This window comes from Dipteris shenzhenensis, chromosome 17 (genome assembly GCF_047967505.1).
Source record: "Dipteris shenzhenensis isolate YYH24624 ecotype China chromosome 17, Dip_SZ_1.0, whole genome shotgun sequence".
Lineage (NCBI taxonomy): Eukaryota > Viridiplantae > Streptophyta > Polypodiopsida > Gleicheniales > Dipteridaceae > Dipteris > Dipteris shenzhenensis.
The window spans coordinates 30,821,168-30,847,364 of record NC_141612.1 but is presented as its reverse complement, the minus strand read 5'-3'; the positions used below and the strand labels follow the sequence as shown (position 1 = coordinate 30,847,364).

General features: G+C 43.9%; 1 protein-coding gene across 2 annotated transcripts; it reads left to right on the top strand.

Moving 5' to 3' along the window:
• Nucleotides 1–6,274: 6,274 nt before the first annotated feature.
• Nucleotides 6,275–24,505, top strand: LOC147891982 (uncharacterized). Of its 2 annotated transcripts, XM_087388836.1 has the most exons (4): nt 6,275–6,760; nt 23,774–23,903; nt 24,064–24,119; nt 24,296–24,503. In XM_087388836.1, the coding sequence occupies exons 1-4, from the start codon at nt 6,362–6,364 to the stop codon at nt 24,320–24,322; spliced, it is 612 nt and encodes a 203-aa protein (XP_087244962.1). In that variant the 5' UTR covers nt 6,275–6,361; the 3' UTR covers nt 24,323–24,503. The 2 variants fall into 2 exon arrangements, with proteins under 2 accessions (XP_087244962.1, XP_087244961.1); XM_087388835.1 differs by having other exon boundaries at nt 24,064–24,505.
• Nucleotides 24,506–26,197: the final 1,692 nt, after the last annotated feature.

Genomic DNA, 26,197 nt, shown 5'->3' with positions numbered 1-26,197 from the left:
AGCCTTTGCCATGGTGTTACTTGATGTGTATCTCAAGACACATTTTGTTGTTCTTGACACCATGCAATCTGCAAACATGAAGGTTCTTTTGGTTTTCATCACTAACATCGATGCTAGCACTAAGGGCTCCAGTGGAGTTAAAGTGAACAATGTAGAGCATCCAAGTGTTGGAGAATATGATGCCACCATCTTGAACCTGCTTGATCATCTTATGTCAAAAGCCAAGACGGCGAGACGTGAGTCTGCCCGACATTGTCTACCATTCATGCAATAGAACTTTCATGGTCACTATCCCTTGGGGTGTTACGATAAGAATGATGCCTACATGACAAAATACAACCTTCCTATGGTAGAAGACTATCACTCAACAATTGCACACATCAGCATCATTCTACACAAATCTTGAGGCATTCAATGATTTCAAGAACCACATAGAATACATAATGAGTACCAAAGTCCTGATATGGGCATCCCATGGAAGCATGCATGTGAAACAATCATCTCCTTTGAGCCTCATAATGAATCCTTCAAACATATTGATATCTATTATGTAAATTGATGGTGCAATAGTACGAGTTCTTATATATCATATCTATCTTGGGTACCACTTCTAGTTTGGTAAGTACACAAGGAGGCACTAACTTTTTCACATCCTTATACGTGCAAAACTTTGAGTGCAATTCCATTGACGCCATCTTGATTCATAGCTATGGTACATCCTCAAGCGATGCTAAGTACAAAAACGTATTATTTTGGAGGAATTTGGTGCAATAATGACCAAGAGTAGCAGCAAATGGCAAATTTCTCTCCAACATCGCAAGCGCAATGAACTACCAAGGAGGGTTGTGCTTATTTTAGGAGGTAATGATGCCTAGCCAAGGAGCCTATGTCTTTTATAGCTTGATTCTTTTGTTCTATAATCATCTAGGATTATATCAAGGAAAGAAAGGTTTAATTTTTTCAAGAGTTTTTTATTTAATACTAACCCTAATGGGTAAGCCTTGATCTATTCTTGTTTCAAGTATAAGAAACGAGATTGGACATGTAATTGTAGCTCTCTTCACTTGGAGTCAATAAGAGGCTGCTAATGGTTACTTCCTTGGATGGACTATTGTCTCTTATTATATATGAGCCTTAGTCTTGGAAGTCAAGAGCCCATCAAGAGTCACTATAAAAATTCTTTATTTGGAGTCTTGGTTTGGAATGTTGGGTTTTACTAGAGTGCGGGTTTTGTCCAAAGGTCAATACTACCATTTTAATTATGATGAGGAATATTGAATATAAAATGCAATTAGGTTTATCCCAGCCAAGGAGAGTGACGTCATTCTCATGCCATTGGGGGGTGTTGGTGTTGAAGCCTTTGTCTCTTTTGATTTGGTTCCTTTGTGGATGCCTATGATGTGAATTCATTTAAGTTATGGTGTTTTATGCAAAATTTGCAACTATGTAAAATTCTAAGTTTATTAAGTTATTCGAGTGGAAATGATGCCTCTATATAAGTACATGTAGGATTTGAGGATCTTGACCCATTGGGCATTTGCTTTGTGACTTGGGGTTGGTTGGGCCTAATAGGCTGGGTTGGAAGTCATTTGGGAAGCGACATGCTCACTCTGGGCATAGGCATATAAGGGGTGGTTTTTGGGTATGGCATACCTCCCATGTCCTATGGCCAAGTACAAAATGATAGAACTTCCAATGTAGGGGTTCCCATTTGTGGACCTTTTGGATTACTCCTTTGCCTACTATGTTTCGGCATTTGAAACCGTTGGGGGAGTCTGGGGATAAATTCACCCCTATATGACTAGCTTTCATCAAACGATGGATATGATGGCAATTGATTGCTAGTAGATATAGGGGACTTGGCTCCATAAATATTGCTTCTAACACTGATGGTTGGTTTGATATCTAAGGTTCTACCGACACCCTATTTTGAGGTTCTATCGGCACCCTATCTGAGGTTCTATTGGCACCCTATTCCGGGTTTAGGATGTCTGTTGGTTCAGTTAGTCCAAGCCTACCCGTCATGGTGGAAAATTTTCCCCTTCATTCTAGCTGCTGTAGAAGGGGTAGCAGACTGGGGATCATTAAGGCTAGAGTTCAGGGACATTGAGACCCTAACATTGGAGGGTTATCCCATGTTTGCATCCAAGCTCATGGACTCTTTTGAGGTAGATAGGTCACCTTTTGGTGGTTCATGTAAGGCATAAGAATTGAATTTTGAGCTTGTTGACCCTAAGGATGTAGAGCTTTTGACCTAAGGATGTAGAGCTAGGTGTATAGGTTGACAAGAGGGTATTTGAGGCACTATCCTCAGGCTTAGGATCAGCTCTTAGGACTCTTCTTAATCGTAAGTGCATGTGTTGGTCAGCATAGTAGAGGCCCTAATTCTAAGTTGATTCCACTTTGCCATGAGGTTAAGGGGTGAAAGATCCTTGTTCAATGCAATCTGCATGCACAGCTGGCCAACTACCAAAATTTGGGGCTATTTTAGCTAATGCAATGATGTTGCATTATAAATAATGCACCGGAAACCACATTAGGAGTGTCACTATGGACATCGCGTTAAGATAATCACCCCCAAACATTGCATTACAAATAATGCACCGAGCACTACTTAAGGCTAATGCACAGATTCTATTAAGGCTAATGCAACGTGGGTTGACTTTTTATTGTGATGTGGATAGGTGACTGACGTCATCAATTGTGCATTAAATGCCAACTAGTAGTTGGTGGGAGATCTGTCAAGGTAATGCAATGTGACACTGCATTATAATGCAATATGGCATCGCGTTAGCGTTATTACAATGTGGCGTTGAATTATAATGTGATGTGGCATTGCGCTAGATCTATTGTAACGTGGTTTCACGGTAAGCTCAATGCAATGTGCCCTATTCCACGTAGCTTGTTGATGGGAGCTTGATGATTCTCTAATGTTTTTGAGTTTTTGTGTAGAGTTTTTTGTTTGTGGGGGTGCGATTCTACCTACTCAATGCAAAAAACAACAAGAACGAACAACTTTTGAAGGACAAATTGGGTGTTTTGCAAAAAGTGATAGTTTTCTCCTTTCAAATCACTTGTAGCATCATTTTTTAGTGTTTTGTTTGCATTTTCTATCACACACACCTTACCAATCACCTAAACAACCTTTCTACAAACTTTGAACACTAAAAAACAGTTGGGAAATGGGCAAATGATGAGAGAAGCAAATGCAATGCAAAAGTGCACCTGGAACTCCCAACAATGGTGCCAAAATTTGTAGTCCAACAGTGACTCATGTGTCGTGGGGAGCTTGTAGGAATGCCAATGGAGTACTCCTCCAAGCTACTCTGGGTTGAGATCAATGCATGCAAATGCCATCCACTAGTGTCACTCTAGTGACTCTCGACTTGTTGCGATCATGAATTCATAAGGAGAAGAAGAGGGAGGGGAGAGGGAAGTAGAGAAGGGAGAAGAGGAGAAGAAGAAAGAAAGAGGAGAAGAGAACATGGCATTCACAAAAGGCAATATGAGGGAACATGGGACATCTCCATAGAGGAAAAAGAGAGCTTCTATTCCAATGTGTGCAACCAACAAGTGAAGACTAAAGTCAACCATGTGGCCTTCTATACATGCCACCTTTTGAAGGGAGGGCCAACTCTATTTCCTTTATACCACTCTCTTTCCTCATTCTTTATAATCATTTTGGGCCCATTTGGTTCTAAGGAACAATCATAGCTCTACGAACTTGCCACTATCCATAAAATGACATTGCCAACTAATGTAGTAAATAGAAAATTTTCAACATTAGGGAGAAAATAATGCAATGAATGCAAAATTTTTATAAGATAATAATCTCCCAAAAAATTTCACATGTAATCATATAAGGCTAAATGACATGCTTGCACTTGGGACCATGCTTGATGAAGTAGAAGAATTCCTATTTGCTCCAAGGATTGCTTTGTCTCAAATCAAAGAGCTACCATTTAATGGGCAATACGGTGTTATAGGGAGCATAATCAATGTGTTGGCTAACACAAGTAAAATCCAAAGTATGCTCCCATATTTTTTGAAGGATGAGGCTTCCATAATCATTGGAATCAAAAGAAATTGGTATACAAATAGCATATTATTTACGAAATGTTGGTCCCTACATCCTCATGAAGGCATTGCATGAACTAATAAAAACACCATTGTATGTAGCTAATAATGTAACCATAAATCATGAGAGGTACAACCACAACAAAAAATTAAACAATTGGAAAGCATAGATGTGTCAGAGAATGAGGTCAAAGACATATAAATTGAAGAGGAGCAAATCAAAGAAGGTATGTTAGTGGAGCTTTTCTTAGGTAACATAAACCAACAAGGTGGTCTAGTGAACAGAGGGCGGATGGAATTTTCAAAGATGTGTCATCTTACAATAAAGAACATATTGCCTGGATATTATTTCAACAACAAAATGTTGACCTTCACACTAGAAGAGAATCCATTAATGCACATAAAGAAAGCATCCACAAGAGTTGGACACCAATCTGACAAACAACAAAGAAGTTCAAACACAGTCATCCAAAACTAGCATTTTGAGTGGCTAACAATTCCCAATACAACCAGTTATCGGGTGAACAATACCTAGAGCACAAGGACTTACTATGGAAAAAGTAGCATTCTCACCAAAAGGAGTTCGTGGACATGGTCTAGCATAGACATCATTCTCTCAGGTGAAGCAAATAGAAACCTTTACCTCATTGAAGCACTTGCTATGGAAAACTTCATCATTGACAAAGATGTGAAATTGGAAAGACTACAAACAACTTCTAGATGGCAAACAATAAATGAGAGTAGACAAAAGAACAAAAGACATCACAAAATAATAATTCAATCTTTGAATACAAGATCAACCTCAAGGTATAAAGACTATATAGGGAAAACAAAAATATTAATGCTTTCATACATAATTTACCTCAAAGAGACACGAACCAAGCCATCAAAGAATACATCAACTCCACTTTTACAAAACAATAGAAAACTTTGCAAGCATTGGTAGCTGTATGCTACTCAGAGACTCTCTACAAGGGATAGAAATCACATCTGTAGAGATACATGAACATGGACAAACATACATAATCCTAAACATCTATCGTCCACCCTCACGCAAATACAACACGTTCATCTAATAATAGTTGCAAACAAAAACCTTCATAATTCATTATTGGCACCTTCACTATAAACATGTGCCAACAAACCCCACAATCTAGCAGTTTGCATAATATGATGAGAGAATTCATCTTGCACCTACAATATCAAGAGCCTACGACAATGTATGGGTCGCACATAGGGTAAAGGGGCCAATAAAGAGGCGGGTGCCTTTAAAATGTCAGCAACTCTCGCAATAGGGAGACAGGTGTACCCAATACTCCTAATAGAAAAAGATGATGTGTCGAGCTCTCCTTTCATTATTTTTTGGTTGAAATAGTGCCTTAGTACTGGCCCTCACCTAACCTAAGCATTGGCTCTCATAGTTTTCTATGTTCCACAAAATTTTTGAAAAGTTTAAAAATAAAAGTTAGCACCCTATTACTACTACACAACTGCAATAACTTAGAATTTGAATTTCAAATTCCTTCCTTCCATGGATTAGTACTAAAAACTCAGCCCTCCATAGTATCGGCCCCCTCACCCTAGAGCATATTTGAAGAAACATACCTATGAAGAGTACAATAGCCAGGAAATAGATATGCATACTAGAGAGACCAGTCCATTGCTTACATGTACATATAGATAGGCCATGTGGTTTGCCACCTTTGTTTTGAACAAACGGCCATTCCTCCACAATAAATTGTCTGTTTTGAACAATTAATCGGCCATTCCTCCATAGTAAATCTAACAATGCCCTAAGCTCTTCTACTTAAGAAATGGTCAAGCATTTCAAATCGAACAAGAAGTGGAACCTCATTTGCATATTGGAGAGACCACTCCATGGCTTTCATATTTACATAGCTTGAAATCCTCATTAACCCATTTGCATGATGAAGAGACCACTCCATGGCTTTCATATCTACATATCCTCATTGACCTCATTTGCATATTGGAGAGACCACTCCATGGATTTCATATCTACATAGCTTGAAATCCATGGCTTCCATATCTACATAGCTTGAAATCCATTAACCTCATTTGCGTATTACTCCATGGCTTTCATATATACATAGCTAGAAATCCTCGGTAACTTGAATCCCCAACTTTGTCTTTCCTTTCGCAGGGCCGGTTTTGAAGGAAGAAATCCTCACAATCGGCCATTCCTACACACTCCACAGTAAATTTAACAAATGCCCGCAGCTCTGCTATTTGGGTAGCGGTCACCAGCACATGTGGGCGGATTGAAATGCTCAAGCACATCAGATTCTTGAAATGCAATCTTGACCCATTGTTGAATCGATTCTTTCTTCCATCTCCGAGAAGCTTTTCTCAGTCGAGTACATCTCACAACCCATCTCGTGAGCATTCTTCGAACCCAGAGACCCATCTCTGGGCTATGTACAGGCAGCGAGGGCAACTCCCAATGCTCAGGAACGCCGGGCTGATTCCAGGCATGATTTCTGATTATGAGTTGTCGACTGGGATGACGCATAATAAGCTTATTGCTCTAAAGCGAAAGGACGTCTGGGGTATCATCACTGAAATAGGCAAGCAAGACTTTATGTCTCGGTTCTACAATCTAGAAATCTACTCGGACCCTGAATCTCAGGAATTGATAACCAACGTCAGAGTCTTTCCAAGCAAGGTAACCGCTGCAAGCTTTAGTTTTCGGACTATGCATAGTCTTCGGGCTTCAACCCAATTTGTGTGAAGTGAACAAAATACTGTTCGTATTGATGTTGTCCTGTCGGGTATCGGTGGCATCCATGATTGCTTACTGTTCGGGTACACGGATTTTGTGTGCGTTCATTCTTGTATAAGCCTAACTGCAGTCCCATCTATTGTCGCCAATAGTTGTGAAAGGATGTTTTTAATGAAAGAGTGCCATATGGAGCTGAACTTTGTCTTTTGCCATTGAAGAAGAAGATGCTCAATAGGTGGGAATTATATTATCGTTTATTGCTAACTGCGAAGCTTTATGTCATCTTTTTGTTCTGTATAGCTGCATGCCATAACCTATTATAGGACATCCTGAGGATGGAATTAACTGGCGAAATGTGAGTGCTAGCTTCATGTCCATTTAGGACAGGTATGGCACTGTAAAGGAGAAAAAGTTTTTGCATAACGATATAAGCATGTAGGGGTTGAACGCCGTGGCATGTGCCCAGGGATAATTATTTTCAATGGGGGCTGGTGAGCTGTGTATTGTGGACGGGGACGGGGACAGGGCTTTGCGAGTATGGCCCAAATGTAGGGCTGGTAAGAGGGCAGTGGTGGGGTTTCCTCTTTTGTTGGCAGCCTTGAAAGTCCCTTTGTATAAAGAGGTATCAACCTTTCACGCGAAGGGACGTTTCCTTTGTGGATGGCCTTGGGTGCAACATCTTCTTTCACAAAGGCGTGTATGTGTATCCCTTTGTGAAAGCACAGGCCTTTTGGGTGAGGGGGTGTGTCTTGTTTATATAGACAGCCCTGTTTGTAATAAATCCTAGTAATCTGATATCATTAGTGACCTAGGGGATGGAGACTGTAACGATAACAAGGAATAAGAAATCTGCATTTCTTAACCAGATCCAATGGTTCGCCTCAAATTCCTGATTTCCACTCGATTTGTTGAGAAACTGACTCTTGACAGATCCTCGTACAGCATTCAAGCTGCGCCCCCATGACCTCGACATCAGGTATTTCTTTGCCTATCCTAATTCATTACCTACTCTAGGCTGACTAACTATGTGCGTAGTGTAAGAAATCCTAGACTTACTATATTTAGAAATGTGCTAAGGAACAAAAAGAAGACTGAAATAGCAGAGAACAAGGAATAATTGTATTGCTTGAGTGTCTGTAGTGTAGCTGTAGTGTGTCATCCATACAATTGGGCCTCTCTTATATAGAGAGTGAAGAGTCACACATGAAAAGGTGTGTACTCCAAAGTGTATGTGCATGAAGAGGTGTGTACCCCGTGTGAAGGGTGTGACCCTTGATGAGAGGGTACATTACAATAGGAATGTCTCTTCAATAGAATGTCTCTTCAATAGAATGTCTCTTGTGAAGGGTTGTGCCTCATAGGAAGTGTCCCGTCGAAAGGGCATACCCTTCCACAAGTGTCCATTCATCAAACCATCCATAAGTCTAGATATAGAGAAAGGAATACGTCACTCTTGTGAAGGGTTGTGCCTCATAGGAAGTGTCCCGTCGAAGGGGCATAGCCCTCCACAAGTGTCCATTCATCAAACCATCCATAAGTCTAGATATAGAGAAAGGAATACGTTACAGATCGTGACATCCCCTCCCACTCAAAAGAAGACCTTGGTGGAGATAATGAACTGATGTAGAAAATATCACGGTAAATTTTGAAAATATTGCTGTAAAATGTCAGGGTACTGTTGTAAGTCTTCATCAGATTGCCAAGTAGCGTTGGAGTCGTCCAGATCTCGCCAAAGAACAAGGAATTCTGTGATAAGTCAATGTCGACTCTCTCGCTGTCGATGGTCCAAAATACGCTCAGGAATAAGGAGAACATAATCGTCTTCGATTTCTGGGACATAATCATCAGCAGGAGGAATTGCTTCATCGCCTGGAATGTACGTCTTTAGCCAAGAAATATGAAATGTCGGATGGATTTTACCCCATGATGGTGGAAATTCCAATTTGTAACTTAAAGGTGAATTTTTCTAGATGATCCGGAAAGGTCCATAGTATCTTGGTCGCAACTTAGGAAACACAGACTTAACCGTCTTATAGCGATGTGGGGCTACAAATAATAGCACCATGTCACCAGTGTCAAATTCCAGGTGACGTCTATGTTTGTTGGCAGACCGTTGATACCGCTCTTGCGCTTTTCGCATATGATCCCTGACTTGGAGTAGAATGTCTTGCATTTCTTGAACGAGTTGATCAGCTAGGGCCACTCGATGTTGAAGTACAAAATTTGTTGGTACGATCTGGAGTGTGTCCATAAGCTGCTTGGAATGGAGTCATGCTGATGGCACTATGGAAAGAGTTATTATAAGCAAACTCAAGGAGTGGTAGATACTCTTCCCAAGCTGCTAGGCGTGACTGAATATAATGTCGAAGCATTTCTTCCAGAACTTGGTTGACTCTTTCAGTTTGGCCATCTGATTCTGGGTGGTAGGCTGAACTGAACAGTAGAGTTGTACCCAAAGATTCGAACAGTGAAATCCAAAAGTGATTGGTAAACTTAGGATCTCTGTCGGATATGATATTCTTGGGCAATCCATGGTGTCGGAAGATGTGTTGTATGAAGAGTTTGGCTATGTCCGCCCGGAGCCTGTGCACTACTTTTGCAAGCAACAAAGTGTGCCATTTTGGACAAGCAATTAACAATTACCATAATCTGAGTATTACCTCGAGAGGATCGTGGTAGTGTTGTAATGAAATCCATGGAAATACTTTCCCACCTTTCAGTTGGAACTGGAAGAGGCTGAAGAAGTCCTGCTGGAAGTCGTCGGCTTGCTTTCATTTGTTGACAAGATAAGCAAGATGTAACCATTTTGATGACGTCGCTTTTCATCTGAGGCTAGTAGTATGTTGCACCGAGTAACCTATAAGTCTTGTTGATGCCTGGATGGGCAGCATAAGGAACTACATGATGCTCTTTTAACAAAAGACGTCGAACATCCTTGTCATGTGGTACACAGACGCGATCTTGATAATACAGAAGGATGTCCGTATAAGAATAGGATGAGAAAATCTTTTGTTCGGAAGTCGAAGGTTGATCTTTTGAAAGAACTTGTACTGCTATGCCGAAGTCTTTATCATCGAAATACTTCCCTTTGAATGAATTCGAAACATCCACAGATAATGTAGAGATTACCATAGCTGATGCTAGAGTTAACTTGCTGAGAGCATCTGCAACTACATTGCGTAGTCCTGGAATGTACTCAATGGTCATGTGAAAGTTGGCCAGAAACTCAACCCAGCGTGCTTGTCGAGCGTTCATGACTGGCTGAGTTAAAGATATACTTTAAAGAGTGATGGTCTGTCTTGACCACCGAGTCGGCTCCCATGAGATAATGTTTCCAAGAGCGATAAGCATGTACAACGGCAAGAAACTCCTTATCATAAACCGGGTATGGGGTTTGAATCAATTCAAGATGAATGATGTGCTTTATGTCTTGCGAGGTGAAAAAGATATACCTCAGGGACCGTTGGTTTCCGTGATGGAAATCAGAAAGGCTCAAGTAGAGTTTTTATTCCTCTGCACAGCATCGGTAGAGCCGGTTGATGATTCTTCGGCTAGCACTGATGTTACGCAAAGTGGTGAGATGGCCAAGCTGGCTAATCTTATAACAGAGGAGTTCTCTGAATGTTTTAGGGATGAACTATCTTATGGGTTACCTCCAGAGCGGAAAGTTCAACATAAGATTGAACTGATCCTGGGGGCAGAACCTGTAAATAGACCTCCCTATAGAATGAGTTTTACCGAAGAGGCGGAGGTACGTAGACAACTGGAAGAATACCTCAAGTTGGGGCAAATTCAACCAAGTTTCTCACCTTTTGCTTCGCCAGTGATATTAAAGAGGAAAAAGGATGATACGTTTCGCCTCTGTATAGATTACAGAGCACTGAATAATATCACTGTTAGGCACAGGTATCGGATGGCTCGGATTGATGATTTGCTAGATGCATTACATGGAGCCATGATTTTCAGCAAGATAGATCTTAAGTGCGGCTACCATCAAATCCGGATTAGAGCCGAGGATGTGCATAAAACCGCTTTTAGAAGCAGGTTTGGTCATTATGAGTTTTTGGTAATGCCTTTCAGACTTACCAATGCTCCAGTGACCTTCGTCATGCTTATGAACAATTTACTACGTCCGTATATCGGAAAGTTCGTAGTACATTTTATTGACGATATCTTGATATTCAGTAAAAGTGTTACTGAGCATCGTGAACACTTAAGGATAGTGTTTAGTACTTTGAGGAAAGCCAGTCTTTATGTGAATAAGAAGAAAACTATACTATGTATGGTTAGGCTTGAATATTTAGGGTTCATAATTACTCTACAGGGGTAGAAATGGATCCGAAGAATGTGGCTGCGATACTAACTTGGCCAATCCCTCAGAGTCTGACCGCATTATTGCGATCATTCTTGGGATTTGTCCAGTTTTATAGAAGGCATATCAAAGGATATTCCGGAATAGTATTGCCATTGACTGATCTGACCTCAGATAAAGTACCTTTTATTTGGGGACAGAATCAACAAGAAAGTTTTAACACCATAAAACAAGCTGTGGTCTCAGGACCGGTGTTAAAAATAGTTGATCCCCAGAAACCGTTGTTCCTAGAAACCGATGCAAGTGGCATTGCGGTAGGAGCAGTCCTCCTTCAAGAGGGAAGGCCAGTAGCCTTTGAAAGCAAGAAGCTTTCTCCCTCTCAAAGGAATTGGCCAACTCATGAATTGGAGTTGTATGCTGTTATCCATGCTTTGAAAACATATTTGTATGGTTCAGAGTTTTATGTGGATGTGGATCATGATACTCTGAAACATTTTTGTAAACAGCCTGACTTGAGGGGCCGCCAAGCTAGGTGGGCTGAGCTCATGCAGGAGTTTAATCTAACGATTCGGTACCGAAGAGGAAAAGATAATAAGGTGGCTGATGCGTTGTCTCGCATTATGCACAACCTGAGTTTCACGGTATTAGAGAGTGCTCTAATGACCGAGATAAGGGAAACTCAAAGAGTGGACGAGTTTGTCCAGAGCTTGTGGCCTAAAGCTCATGTGTTAAAACCCGGGAAAAATGAAAAGGATGACCTGGCATCCAGAAAAGGCCAAACTTATGCAAGATATACCATAAGGGATGGTATGCTAGTTAGAAATGGCAAGGTTGTAGTACCTGGTCAGAATGATCTCAGGCAGAGAATCATTCGACAGTGCCATGATAGCCTGTGTGCGGGACATCCAGGAGTCGAGAAGACATATGATCCCGTGAAGCGAGATTTCTTTCGGCCAAAGATGAAAAAGCATATTCATGAATATGTGACACGGTGTTTCTCGTGTCAGGTAAGTAAGGCCGAGCGGGTGAAGCCACCCGGACTTTTACAGCCCTTGGAAGTACCACTAAGTAAGTGGGAGAGCATTTCCATGGACTTTATTGTAGGACTGCCTACGACACAAGGAGGATATAATTCTATCCTTGTGGTGGTTGATCGTCTAACCAAGATGGCTCACTTCATTCCGACTAGAGAGTCTGTTAGTGCCCCGCAAGTGGCGGATTTATTCATTAGACATATATTTCGTCTACATGGATTGCCTAGATCCATAGTGTCAGACAGAGATGTCAGATTTACCGGTCATTTTTGGACAGCGGTATTTGAGACACTAAGGACTGAGTTGGGAATGAGTAGTGGGGATCATCCGGAGACGGATGGTCAGACGGAGAGAGTCAACCAGACTTTAGAGGATATGCTGAGGGCATATGTGTCATTGAGGCAACATACGTGGGACAAGTGGTTGCCATTGTTGGAATTTGCCTACAATGATAGGAAACATTCCTCTACCGGGTTCAGTCCGTTTGAGCTGAACTATGGTTATAGACCAGCCAATCCAATTATAGTTGGAGTACCTCAGAAAGTGCCTAGTGCCGCGAACTTTGTAGTTCAGATGCGGGAGATGCTAGCACTTGCGAGAGCTAATATCCGCCAGGCTATGGATAGGGCCAAGGTATATGCGGATGAAAATCGGTCTATAAGAGTATTTAAAGAAGGAGAAAAAGTTTTTCTCAGAGTTCCTTCACACTCGAAGTCGTTGACTTCAGGAGAGTGTGCTAAGTTATCACCTCGATATTGTGGGCCGTGGTTAATTCTAAAAAGAATAGGCAGTGTAGCCTATAAATTAGAATTGCCACAGGGGTGTAAGGTGGATCCGGTTTTTCATGTTTCGCGCTTAAAGAAATTTTTGCATACATGTGACTTACTAATCGAAGGTGTGGTTTTGTTTCAGGAGATAGAGGATATTGCAAGGCGCAAGCCAACAAGAATCCTGGACCGAGGAACAATGCAAATACGAAATCGGAAGATACCCACGGTGTTGGTTGCATGGCATGGTCAGCCTCTATCGGAAGCTACCTGGGAATCCGTATACCAGTTACGGAGAGCGTTCCCAGATTTCATCATCGAGGACGCTGATGCTTGAAGAGGGAAGGAATGTTATGCTCTAGCCGAGATAGCATGACCTCGGATAGATCGGTGGGCATTTTCTCTTAGATGACCAACTTTTGTAATAGTTAATGTGCGTAATTGAAATGGTCAAGAGAAGTAACTGCCAAGGTCCTAGGTGAGGGTGGAATGGCATTGACTAGGTAGTTCTGAGTGCTAAGGCCTAGGTGCACCTAAATGTGCAATAATGCCAAGGGGCAAGTAGTTTTTAATGTGTCCCAAGAGAGGGGTAAAAAAAAAGGTGCACCAAGTGGAGAGGCTATAATGATGACATTTGGCAAGGAGAACTATCTAGGGAAATGAGGGTCTCATGGATAAGTATGAAAGAAACAACGAATAGATTTGACGATCTGCTATCCACGAGAGTTTGGCTGGGTGGAATAACAATAATGCCATCGCCCGTGAGCTGAGCTAATGTAGAAACAGAAAATCAGGCTAGAGAGATAAAGTTGTTTACAGAGGAGCTTGAAGCTTGGGAAGAAAGAGATGCCCATGCCCTGGCAATAATCATAGGGACTACGGCGGACTTTGTTCTTCCGCATATCCAGCTGGCCGAGACGTCAGTAGAGGCGTGGGCCACCCTGAAGGATCTGTACGAGACAGATAATACCTCCCAGATCGTGCTTCTTCAGCATCAACTCTACAATCTTGATATGGAAGAAGGCGATACGGTACATAGCCATCTGACAAAGGTCAAGGTGGTGCGGGATCAGTTGGCAGCAATTGGTCAGAAGACAGACTCATGCCATGTGGCCTTGATGGTACTGAGGAGATTGTCTCGGAGTTTCAAGAGCTTTGTTATGGCTGTGACAGCAGGACAGAGGACCAAACCTCTGACATTTGAGGAGTTGTGTCCATTACTGCTACAGGAGGAAGCTCGGGAGAAGCTCTACAACGGGGACAAAGATGACAAGGCGATGCTGGTGAAGGATTCCGTAGGTAAGGGAAAGGGCAAGCCTAACAGTGGCAAGTCCAATAAAGATGACTCTGATGACGAGGGGACTTCGAAGAGGAAGCACAAGAAGAAGTGTTTCTATTGTGATACGCCCAGACATTTTGCAAAGGACTGCAGAAAGAAAAAGGCGGATCTGAAAAACAAACAGGAGTCTGACCCAGATTCAGAGGCAAAGGCCAAAGCTAATGTGGTAATCGAAGAATTGTTCCTGGTGACATCATCGAGTGTTACCGAGGTCAGGTATGTTGATCCCGAAATCACAGTAAGGATGTCTGACATAGAGAGTTGGGTCGACGAGGAGTCAGATGCCTTTGTGAAGGTGAAGGACAGTATGGAGTGCTTGGTACCTTCCAGGTGTGTAGCTGTTGACACTGACACGAGGGTGGATTCCATGGAAAGCCCTGGGGTCTCATGGTCAGATGGATGCTGGACTTCAGAAGGGGACAGTACAGGATTACATAGGATCTTGGCAGGTGCCTCATTGAGGTACAGGGTTTGCTTTCAGAGCGAACATTCAGGCAGTACAACAGTCTGGTATGTTTTGATATTCTGCATTTGAGCCTTTATAGCATGCTGTGGAGAGATTCTGCTCTTCATTTGTCTCAGGTGATAAGAGATTGGAAGGAATTGGCCTTCTTCGAAGGCAGAAGGGGAAGTTTTGGTGCTTCTTCAAATCTCGGACGCAGATTGCTAGAAGGTGGTGGACAAAGAGTACTGAAGCCAGAAGAGTACCTGCTTGAGAACTCAGCGAGAGTTCGTGGTTTAGGTTATCTGGAAATATTCATTGGTTGCAGACCTTGCCAAAGGAAGGACGGGTTGAAACAGACCCTCAGAGCATGGTGCCTGGAAGACTCCAGGTTGTTCACTCATTATGAGGGGGACGACTGGAAGATTGTGATGGCTGGGTTGCTCAAGTTCAGAGGCGGGAATGCGACTGAAGGAGGTGGTACCAGGAGGTGCTACCAGAGATGGACCTGTGTACCAGGATGGTGTGCGGAAGCAAAACCGGACCTGGTGGAGCAGGAGCCACTGGATGAAAAGCCAGGAAAAGATTACGACACCGAAAGGTTCCAGAGGACTACGACCAGGGAGTTACTGGAGCATCTTCATCGACGTGTTGGCATTGGGCTGAGATGTGTCGGTGAGAGGGGGTGTTGGAAAGGTCACCTCCCCATCTGTAAGCCCCCATATGAGGAGAGCATGGGGGAGGGAGACCTAGGGCAGTACCCAACAGGAAATGAGAGAAAGGGCCTGCCACATAGACAGCATCATGGTTGGCATGAGGGCAGCACATCTAGGACTGTTAAGGGCAGGACACAGGGCCAGGAAAGTACGGAGTAGAAGCAAGACAGTCTGGGACAGATTGTGGAGGATCTAGGACATGGAGGCGCACTGTTTGCAGAGGCGCAGACATGGCAGGGAGTTTAGGCTCAGATCTGCAGCAAGGAATGTGACTGTCAGTGGGCAGGTGGCAGGCCTTTTATAGGCTGCATATTTGCCTTGAATGGAGGGCCAAAAGCCCTGGAAGTTTGGGCCATAAAAGGCCTGACTTGTGAGCCCTTTAAGGGTGGTTTTTACAGACTGAGTCGGTTTTTACAGACTGGTCGGTTTTTTGGTGCAGGCCTTGAGGCCTATATAAGGAGGCCATTCAGGCCTCATTTCTACATCACTTGTAGCAGCAGATCCAGAGCAGAAAGGAGCAGCAGGTAGCCACCCTCTGGACCTACATTCAGAAGGATAGAGAGGTGCTAGCAGGGCTGCAGACTTAGCCAGGAAGCTGCCCACCTAGACTGGTTTCCAGACAGCAAGGTGGAGAGGATCATCCTAGACGGAAAGTTTACTTACGCTCGAGGTGGAGCACGCGGACTCTAGTCTAGAGATAGCCAGCAGATAGGAGAAGGACTTTGTGGTAAGATCAGAGGACCACACCATTGGTGGGACTCTGGATCTGTCACTCTTGTATTGTGTCCATAGTTGTGGACGGAAATATATTATTTGGTGGTTTCTCTATCTAGTTTGGTTCATTGTCTAGTGATGAGTCTGCACACCTATTGAATGCACATAAGTAAAGAAGTTTGTGATTCCACACCCATACCGCACACTGTGTGAGCTCCTGGGCATTATTTCCGCTGCGTGTACTCTCTGTTGGGTCTTTTCTAACAAAGTTATGAGAGCAGCCACTGTCCAGAGGTTAGTGACTGTTGTTCCACGAATCGTTCCTTGAACACAAAGTACTTGAGTGGCCAGGGAAGGTTCGGGGTTGTTGGCAAGGCTCAGGTGGATGGTATTTGCCATTCGAACAGCTTTGCCTTTCTTGTCTTGTGCTGGGGTAGCATCTTCTGTTTGGGAAGTGCTAGTTTCCATATTGGAATTTTGCTTTTGTTGCTTGGGACAATTGAACCATCTATGGTCGCCTGTGCAGATGGTACAAAGTCCTTTTGTGTTGGAGTTGTTCTTCTTGTCAGTGGCCGCACCTTTATTTTGGGGATGACGGTGATGACTTTGTGAAGAAGAAGAGGCGCGATCCTTGGAGGAGTGCTTCTGTTGGAATCCAGCATACGATTTCTGAGACTTCTGGGGATCTTGAGACTATCGTTGACCTTGATGACCCGAGTTTTTTCGAAACCTGAGGTTACCTTGAGGGCGAGCACCTTTGGCCATAGTAGAGTTCTGTGTGCGATTAGCACTCTGCTTCCCTGTGTTTTGGAAATTTGTAATGCGCTCTGCGTAAGCAATAGCGTCAGCTGTGGTGGTGATGTTTGCTTTAAGGACATCAATGCGTAACGAGGGATTTAGGTGTGAGATGAAAGCATGAAGGCGATCATCCTCAGTTAAACCATCAATCTCCAACACCAATGTGGTGAACTGAGAGATGTAGGAAGATAGGGAGCCTGTTTGCTCCACTCATAGGAGCAGTAATACTCGAAGAGAGCACCTAAGATATGTCTAATGTCACGGTCTGTGACGTATTCCTTTCTCTATATCTAGACTTATGGATGGTTTGATGAATGGACACTTGTGGAAGGGTATGCCCTTTCCACGGGACACTTTCCATGAGGCACAACCCTTTACAAGAGTGACGTAATCCTTTCTCTATATCTAGACTTATGGATGGTTTGATGAATGGACACTTGTGGAAGGGTATGCCCTTTCGACGGGACACTTCCTATGAGGCACAACCCTTCACAAGAGACATTCTATTAAAGAGACATTCCTATTGTAATCTACCCTCTCATCATGGGTCACACCCTTCACAAGAAGTACACACCTCTTCATGCACATACACTTTGGAGTACACACCTTTTCATGTGTGACTCTTCACTCTCTATATAAGAGAGGCCCAATTGTATGGATGACACACTACAGACACTCAAGCAATACAATTATTCCTTGTTCTCTGCTATTTCAGTCTCCTTTCTGTTCCTTAGCACATTTCTAAATATAGTAAATCTAGGATTTCTTACAGTGGTATCAGAGCAAATTTCGCTCCTGCCTGTAGGAAATGCCCCCCACCTTCTAGCGCCTATCTGATACATCTCTTTCCGCTAGAAGGATATCCGTGCACAGTGTGCATGGAAGAGATGGAGAGAATGAGCGCAAAAATTTTTAGCGCCAACCCTACCTAAAGTCATCAATGGCCTCTCCATCTCCCACACATCACGAGTTGATGTGAATGGACACGACAAAAATCGTGTCTTTTCATGTGCTTGGGCTGTCCCAAAACCAAGGGGCGCACCTTTTCCACCATCAGACACACCTTTTGATGAAGAGTCTTGACTCCTCACCCAAGGGACACACCCCATCATGGCAAAAAGGACACACCTATTCATGTGGGGACACCCCTTTTACAAACAGGGACACACCCCTTCATGAAAAGGTGCACCTATTCCAAGGGTCACACCCCTTCGAATAGGCACACCTTTTGGAACCAAGCACCTTATATAAAAGGGTACCTAGAGGGGTTAAAAAGGAAAACCCAGCCCCAAACCTTAGGTCTACCCTAGATTACCCAAGGGTCAAATAAACCCACCCTTTAAATTTTTTGGGCAACCACCCAACGTAGGCAGCACAAACGAAAAGACAAAAGGGACGATCCATTTCAACGCCCGTACAGATTTTCGTCAAACATGTTGGCCTGCCTGCGCAGCCCCTGCCCTCGACATTTCGCTGCCCTACTCCCCTCGCCATATGCAGCCCCTAGCCTCGCCAGTTTTCGGCCCTGGTTCCCTGCCAGCCTGCAGCGCTAGATCAGCGTCAGCCTGCCATATCTGCCGCAAATCAGCCTTGGAAGTTGCAGCCTGGTTTCGCCAGCCTCCATCGTGATCCAGCCTGCAGCCTTTGACGCCTTTTATCGCGATCCAGCCTGCAGCCTGTTTCGCCATTGACAGCCTGCCCTCCCCCCTTGTTTCGCCACCTTATCTACCAGTTCAGCAGCGGTTCAGCCCTCCTATCGCGATGAACACAGCCTGTTAAATGCGCCCTGTTCCTGTTTTCCAATCCGGACCAGCCAGGCCCAGATCTGCTCCTTGCAACCCACTGCAACAAGGACCTCCGGACAGAAATCTGCAGGCCTTTTCTACGCAACAAATTGGCAGATTACATCAATGCCAGGTGGATTCTTTCCATTCTACTTTTAAGGATTCTCTTGTCATTATCCAATTACAGCAAATGAAAGACGCTCCCTTAAAGCATGGAAACCCCTGGTAATTCACCCGGCCTTTCAAGGACACCTCGAGCATCATCTACCACACAATATCGTGTTGAGATTGCACAACCAGCCCATTTCAGAGCTTTGGCATCGTGGGTCTTCTGTGTCACGTGCCCTCCTAGTGATTTGGACCACAACCTATACCTTCTGCGTGAGGCACCTCAGTTACATTACTTCCTCAGCACAGTCCAGGTTATGTTCCACGAGACACGAAGATACCCAAAACCCAATATTCCGCAAGAGTTTACTGTCCATCTTTCAAGAGAATTTTACCCCTCACCTTCAGCATCTCCAGGGTACTCTCCACCTCCTTCAGCTCCCAGATATCCTCCTATACAGGTTGTACCTTCCCCAAGACAGTATTTACACTCTGAAGGCACTCCTTCTCTTGGATATCCTCCACTTCTGACAGCAGCTCCCTATCCCTTCTCAGATCCGTGGACTCTGCAACCTACTCCTGTACTCTCACGAGCAGTAACACCCATTTCGGCATCACCAGTGTTACCTCAGACAGGACCTCCTTTACCAGATTTCCACGGGTGGTTTTATCCTGCCTCGCCTGCCCCCTCCAACATGAGCAACCTCAGGGAGCAGCCCGAATCTTCTTCCAGGAATGGTACAAACTAGAGCGCAGGTTCGTGCTTTTCTCACTGGGACCTCAGATATGTCGCAACGCTCGCGTGCAGCCTCTCCAGAGATCAAAGACTCAAGTCCAAAAAAGACCCCTGAGGTCAACATACAAGGCGAAACACTACTGCAACTTCAAATTTCCCAGCTTCAGGACAGCATCTCCGACTTGGTCCAGAAAGTCCAACAACTCCAAGAGTCTCGCAGTACCACACATACAGAGGATGACGTGACGCAACCAGACGACTATGCGGATTCATTCCCACCAAAGGTAGAAAACAGTGAACTCCGTGCCCTCTACTGTTTACTCCAAGCTTCCAAAACTAAAAGACTTGACATCAAACTTCCGGAAGCCTACACTGGTCAACGCAATCGCCGAACAGTTGACCAATGGCTCGCAAAATTGCGCATGTAATTTGATACTGTTGACCTCACTGAAGGCAAAAAGATCGCCTTGGCAGCCTCCCTCCTCAAGGATACAGCTTTTCTATGGTGACAAAGACGCTTAAAGGACGGCAAAAGTGTGTTAACCTGGGAACGTTTTGAACACGTGCTCCGTAAGCAGTTCATACCTGCCAATGCGGACTTCCAAGCACGTTCAAAACTCCAATAGTAAGGAGCATCCTCTCATTAGAAGGGTTGGAAGATGGGATGTGTTCATGAGATTGAAACTGCACTATGTTGTGTTTTTAGAGGATGAGTTTGGGAATGTTCCTGGATTCATCTAGGTATATGCTTCTGCCGTATTAGCGGACATGCAAATTTCACCTTGTGCTTCTCCTGGCTGAGTCCACCCTTCACCTCCGGAGTGCTGACAGTAACGGAGTATGAAGACTTTGTATAAATGGATGCTCAAGTATGTGTGGGTGTGTGGATTTGTATGTGTGAGAGCATATTTTTATACTATGGTCTACACCCACTGTTGGGCACTGATGATGTCAGTGGGGATGTCATAGTAGCTAGTCCTTGCTATGCGTGATGGAGTTTATGGTTTTCAACCTTATGAGTGACTATCATGAGATTGAAACTGCACTATGTTGTGTTTTTAGAGGATGAGTTTGGGAATGTTCCTGAATTCATCTAGGTATATGTGATCACACCAGTGGTCACACCTTATTAGATGCGCTCTTTCAATTCTAGCAGGACTATCACAATAGGGCTCCCCGTGCACAAGGGGAGTACGCATTAACTTTAGTCACCCAGTCCCATGCAATGCATTGAGGTGCTGACAGAGTGAAGGTGGGGTATAAGGAAGTTGTGAGGGTTGTGCTAGGCACAATTGTGGGAGGGTCTGTAATAGCTTTAGTGTCTTTCCCTACACCAAATGGCCAATAAAATGGCTAGCATTGTGTACAATGGTCATTTGTCATAGCACAGAACTTTTTCAGTACATCCAACTGAAGAAAATAAGGTGCTGCTCCTTAAATGAATGTTAGCGCAGCTTGTTTTGCAAAGTGTATCATGCCATATGTGACCAGTACTAACTGGCTGCTAATGAAATTGTTAGTGATGCACATCCTTGATCAGGTTTATGTTCTTTGTTAGGAACAGCAAAGGACTAAAGTGCTTTGCAGATAACGAAGTTGCTGAGGGAGAAAACATGGAAGCAGAGTATGCAAAACAGTGTGTAGGTAGAGGAGGCCAGTTCCTGGGGGAGGGGAGGGTAATGAGTTATTCAGAGTTGCTTCATGCCCAGTACAATGTGTAGTATTGACTGGGAGAAACACGGGTTGCACACAAATCCTGCAATGGTGAGAAACTGAGGAGGTTAGGTGTTAACTTGACTGTTTTTTCTTGCACCAACAAACCAACTTGGGCTGTGTTAGTAGAAGCCTCAGTCAAGAAAACAATGTGCTGCCTGTGAATGGCGATTCTTGCAGCTTCTTTTCCGATTTGCATACGGTTGTGCAAGCTAGATGATTCTGAGGTGTACTGAATGACTGTTGATGCAGCTTCTTTAAAATTGCCTCTGGAGTCTCCACCCTCTGGAGTCTCCATGTCTGGCTGACATGCCAAGCATGCACTTTGAGGCAGAGAAGTGGGGGTCTTGAGCAGGAGCGAAAGCTGCACAGGGTGGCTGTGAAAGTTAGCAAAACTCCACACACCTCTGTCTCAACAAAGAGACACAGGTTGCTTGCTGTAGCCAACAATCCCGCGGCACTTTTATTCAAATCTCATTCCGCACACAAGTATGTAGATAGAGATAGATGCAGACAGTTATTGAACCATGCACAGTAAAGTAGAAACAGTAAAACAGATTGCTCCAATAGATGGACGAAACATCATACAAAGGTGTGCTCAGTGTGCTGCCATCTGGCAGATATGGTGCTGCCTAGCTGCTCTCCTACCTCCTGGTGCCTCCAAAACTCTGTCAGCCTGCATGCTCCTATGGATCTTCAGTGGGCTGAGTAGATGCCCTCCTACAGGCGTCTTTGCTGCTCTAATGGACAGCCAAAGGTGAGGCACTGTACTGTTCCGTTCCTGGACCTCCTTGCTGCTCTGGATGCAGCCCACGCGTGAAGCGCGAGGTGAACCTGACTCCTGGCCTCCGTGCTGCAGCCAAAGTGAGGCTCTCAGTGGATCCCTGGACCTCCCTGCTGCTGGAACTGCAGCCTCAATCTGAGGCACCAAAGAATACTTGGATCCCCAACAATTAGGCACAATGCCATCCAGGTCTGGCTACCAGATCTGCCAACTGGCCGATCAGTCTTTCGAGCAGATCCGCAGACTGGGCCGGCCCAGTCTGTGATACCAACCTCAACAGCTGACCAGCCTTCCACGTGGCAGGCTCTGATGGTTGCAAACTGTTGTCGACTGGGAGTCTCTTCTGCATCCACGTGCAGGGCCTATGTTTTGGCCCTGGCTGCCCTATGTGGTGCCCTTGCAGAGCCTGCTGCTGCCTGCAGCTCAGCCCTCTTCCAGATCCCTATGCTGCTCCTAGGAAGTCCTTGCATGCCGCCACATGCCCTGTTCTTTCCGCCCAAATGACAGCCTGCATGCTGTTCATGTGGCAGCTCCCCCTTCTCTCTAAATCTTCCCCTGTGGCAGCCTTTTTCCCTGCCTGCGTCGCATCACTCTGACCCCTCTTTTGCTGCGGGTTTACCTGTCTCATGTCCTCGTTTGCGGGTCTACTTCCCCCATGTCCTCCTCAGCTCACAGGTGGAGAGGTGACCCCTAAAATCCCAACAGGAAGCTTTGGGTCTGCAGGTCAGGTCACGGTCTTGAAGTTTCATGATTACAGAATTTCAATTGTTCTTTTGGCCATACCTTAACGAAGTGTTGAATAGTGTTCAAGAACTTTGCATATGCATGTCTGTGGGGTTTCAAGTGCATTTTGTACCTAAATTTAGAATGTGATGAGAAAGCCGTTTGCAGATGGAAAGAGCTGTCTATTCAAATGACTTTATGAGAGTCCGTCCAATGCATGAGGAACAGACAGTAAGTGGTTGTCTCCTTATAAGGGCATACTGACACCATAAGAGTACCCTCCAAAAAACATTCGTAGATTTCCTCCAAGATGTCCAGTGCTATTGGCTGCAGAAACATCGGTTACTGATGAGTTGACTCTTTTTACATGTATAATCAGATTTCTGCTCCTGACTTCCAGCAATTCGATCTGTAGAAAAGGAAAAAGCTCACTCTTAGTGTGTTGATCTATGCCCACAATAGGATATTGGAAACCAGTTGCTGATCATACTTGTAAATAATTTGGCTACTAGTACTATGGGGTAGACTGCTACTTACATGATGCTATGTTGGTCAGATATAGCAGAGTTCCATGCTCTGCACAAAATACAAAGGAAGTACAAAGAAGGCCATGCCATCAAGTTATCAAGAGGCCTTGTTCTCATGAACCATATACAGTGATTCTTGAGGAGAGGTTTTGCTTCTAATGCTTCTTACAAGACCAACGTAGTTTTTGTTATGGTTCTTTTTCACATTTTCATGGGTTGGTGGATGCCAGCTTTGGTCCCTCAGCTTAATCCTCAGTTCCTTGTATAGGATTGCCTTTGTCTAGCATCTTTGCAACAACTTAAAATGGCTATTTGTCAAGAGGCAGGCTGCTCAATAATCAAAATTTGAAGTTAATTTACTTTTGGTAGCATGATTTCTGGTGTTCCACTTTGGGTACAGGTTCTCTCTACATCGGCAGGTCTGAGAGTGGGATTCTGGTGCTTGCTGGGGTTTTGCAGCTCTATCTTTTGAACGGAAGACGTGAGATATTCAATTTGGCCTTCGTGAGAGTCCGGCGTGATGTGAAGCTAAAGATGTATATTCCTTTAAAGTTTAGAGGCCGCACAGTATGTCCCGGTCTAATAGAAGGTATTATGTCTCTGTTGAATGAGGCGACCTCTTAGCTGATGGATGTCTGATATTCAGAATGCCTGATCCTTTCGTTGACCATACAGCTGCAACTGGCTTTGTTTGTTAAAGCCTTCACGGTGGCTCACATCTTTCTATTCCTTTTTTTGTTGCTGTACAGGGGGCATTTTGAAGGTGTTGAAGAAAGGTGTGAGCTGTTATTGTTTTCCTGATAAGGTACCTTCCTTTTTTGAAGTTGATGTTAGCAAGTTAAAAGTAGGCGAGAGAATTCTACTTCAAGATCTCAAGGTGGATTTACAATTCAAACGGCAAGCATCACATGTTGTTTGTGAGATTGTCAAGAGATATAAAGCTGTAAAGCGAAAGCGCCCTGAACTTTTGAATGTGTCCAGGGAGTACATACCCCCAAGCCCTCATAGTAAGAGAATTCGGTTCTGTGCCAAAATGCAACCTAAATGTTTTGTGCCAAAGGTTCATATTCCATGAGGGGGCCTAATTTGAAGAATAAGCTGTGTTTGATTAAAACCTTCAAAAGTCATCACAATTGTGTAGCCTTCATCATGATTAGTTCTGCCCTTCCATTTTGGGGTTTTGACAGAATTGCAGTATGAACAACTTTAGGTATAAATGAGTGATCAGGTTTTGTGGTGTGCATGTGTGAGGGCATATGTGTATACTATGTTGTGCATGTGTGATTCTAGTCGTACAAAGGTATATACTATGGTGTGCATGTGTGAGGGCATTAGTTTTGACAGAAATGCACTATGAACAACTTTAGGATAAATGAACGGTTGGTTTTGTGGTGTGCATGTGTGGGCATATGTTTATACTATGGTCCATGAAGATAGGATTGTAATGGCGTTTTACATTCTTAGGATGAGTTTGGCATATTCGTGGATCCATCTAGATTTTGTTCAATAGCTTTGAACGATTGGGCTTTTGTTGTGCATGTGTGCGGGGCGAGGCCATATGCTCATTCAATGGTTTATGATGTTAAGAATGCAATGGCATTTTAAGAAGTGGCATGTTTGTGGATCCATTAGATATATATAGATAGGTGTATGATACATGTGATTTGTTCAATGTTCAAGTTCCACTTTCTTGAGAGAGTGATTGATTGGTTTTATTGTCACAACAAGGCCTAACACGGTGAGCGTTGACGGAAAAAGATGTGCAAGATGAACCCTAACTACACATTGAATACATGAGAGACTACATCTTGCTCAAGACTATTTCCCATCTCAACGAATAACCCCATGATTCTCTCCAAGAGTCACTCACCTCACAGCTTTACACCTCATAGCTTGTGTCACCTAAGATTCCAATCCCAAAGACATGTACTCATCAGTCATCCTATCAAGGTTTGCCTTTCCAACATCCCCCTCAAATCGAAGATAGGGGTTTACATAAAATGGCAAATTGTTCCAAATGGCTTTACCCTTGACAAAATAGTGAATGCTCAAAATCAAAAGAGCTTCATAAAACAAAGTCGGTGTAAAAGCCCAAAACGGTGGATCACTGAAAGAAACATCCCTCACATAACAAATTGAGGATTTTACGAAAGAGTCTTCAACCCAAACATGACAATCTGTTAAATCTCAAAGCTGAAAGGCTAATCAAAACTCAAACCCCCTTGCTCACATGATTATTACCCAACGTATAATAATCATGTCTATCACGATATTAATATCAGGGCAAGGCAATAGGCTTTGGAGCAGCTCGTAAAGAAGATGACGGGATGTGAGAGGCTACAGTACATGATAGGATGACTAATGAGTACATGTCTTTGGGATTGGAATCTTAGGTGACACAAGCAATGAGGTGTGAAGCTGTGAGGTGAGTGACTCTTGGAGAGAATTATGGGGTTCGTTGAGATGATCATGGATCTGAGAAGTCTTTATATGTATTCATTTGGATAATGGAAAATAGCCTTGAGCAAGATGTAGTCTCTCGTGCATTCGGTGCGTAGTTAGGGTTCATCTTGCACAACTTTTTCCTTTAGTGGTATCAAAGCTTGGACACGGGACGGTGCACTTTGGCGGCTGTTGTGTGACTGACGCATGGCGCTATCTTTCCTTTGTCTCAAGATGTGGTAGACTTTTAGCGGCGATTGTTGCTTGCACCGGCGTAGCTAGCGTCTTTAGTGTTGACATGACTTTGAAGGCACTTTGGGAACAGCTTTGATTGCACGTACCCCCCATGCAGTTTGTTGCGTCACACTTGGTTTGGTGGTTGGCCTTTGGTTTGGTCAACCCCATCTTTCATGGTGCTTGGCCCTGTGGGGTGTTGGATAT

Bases quoted from the DNA above. Each gene is read 5' to 3' on its own strand.
- LOC147891982 (XM_087388835.1), top strand. From the start codon at position 6,362: ATGCTCAAGCACATCAGATTCTTGAAATGCAATCTTGACCCATTGTTG. The intron at 6,761-23,773 runs GTAACCGCTGCA...GGGGTTTTGCAG, and splicing joins TCAGAGTCTTTCCAAGCAAG to CTCTATCTTTTGAACGGAAG. The intron at 23,904-24,063 runs GTATTATGTCTC...GTTGCTGTACAG, and splicing joins ATGTCCCGGTCTAATAGAAG to GGGGCATTTTGAAGGTGTTG.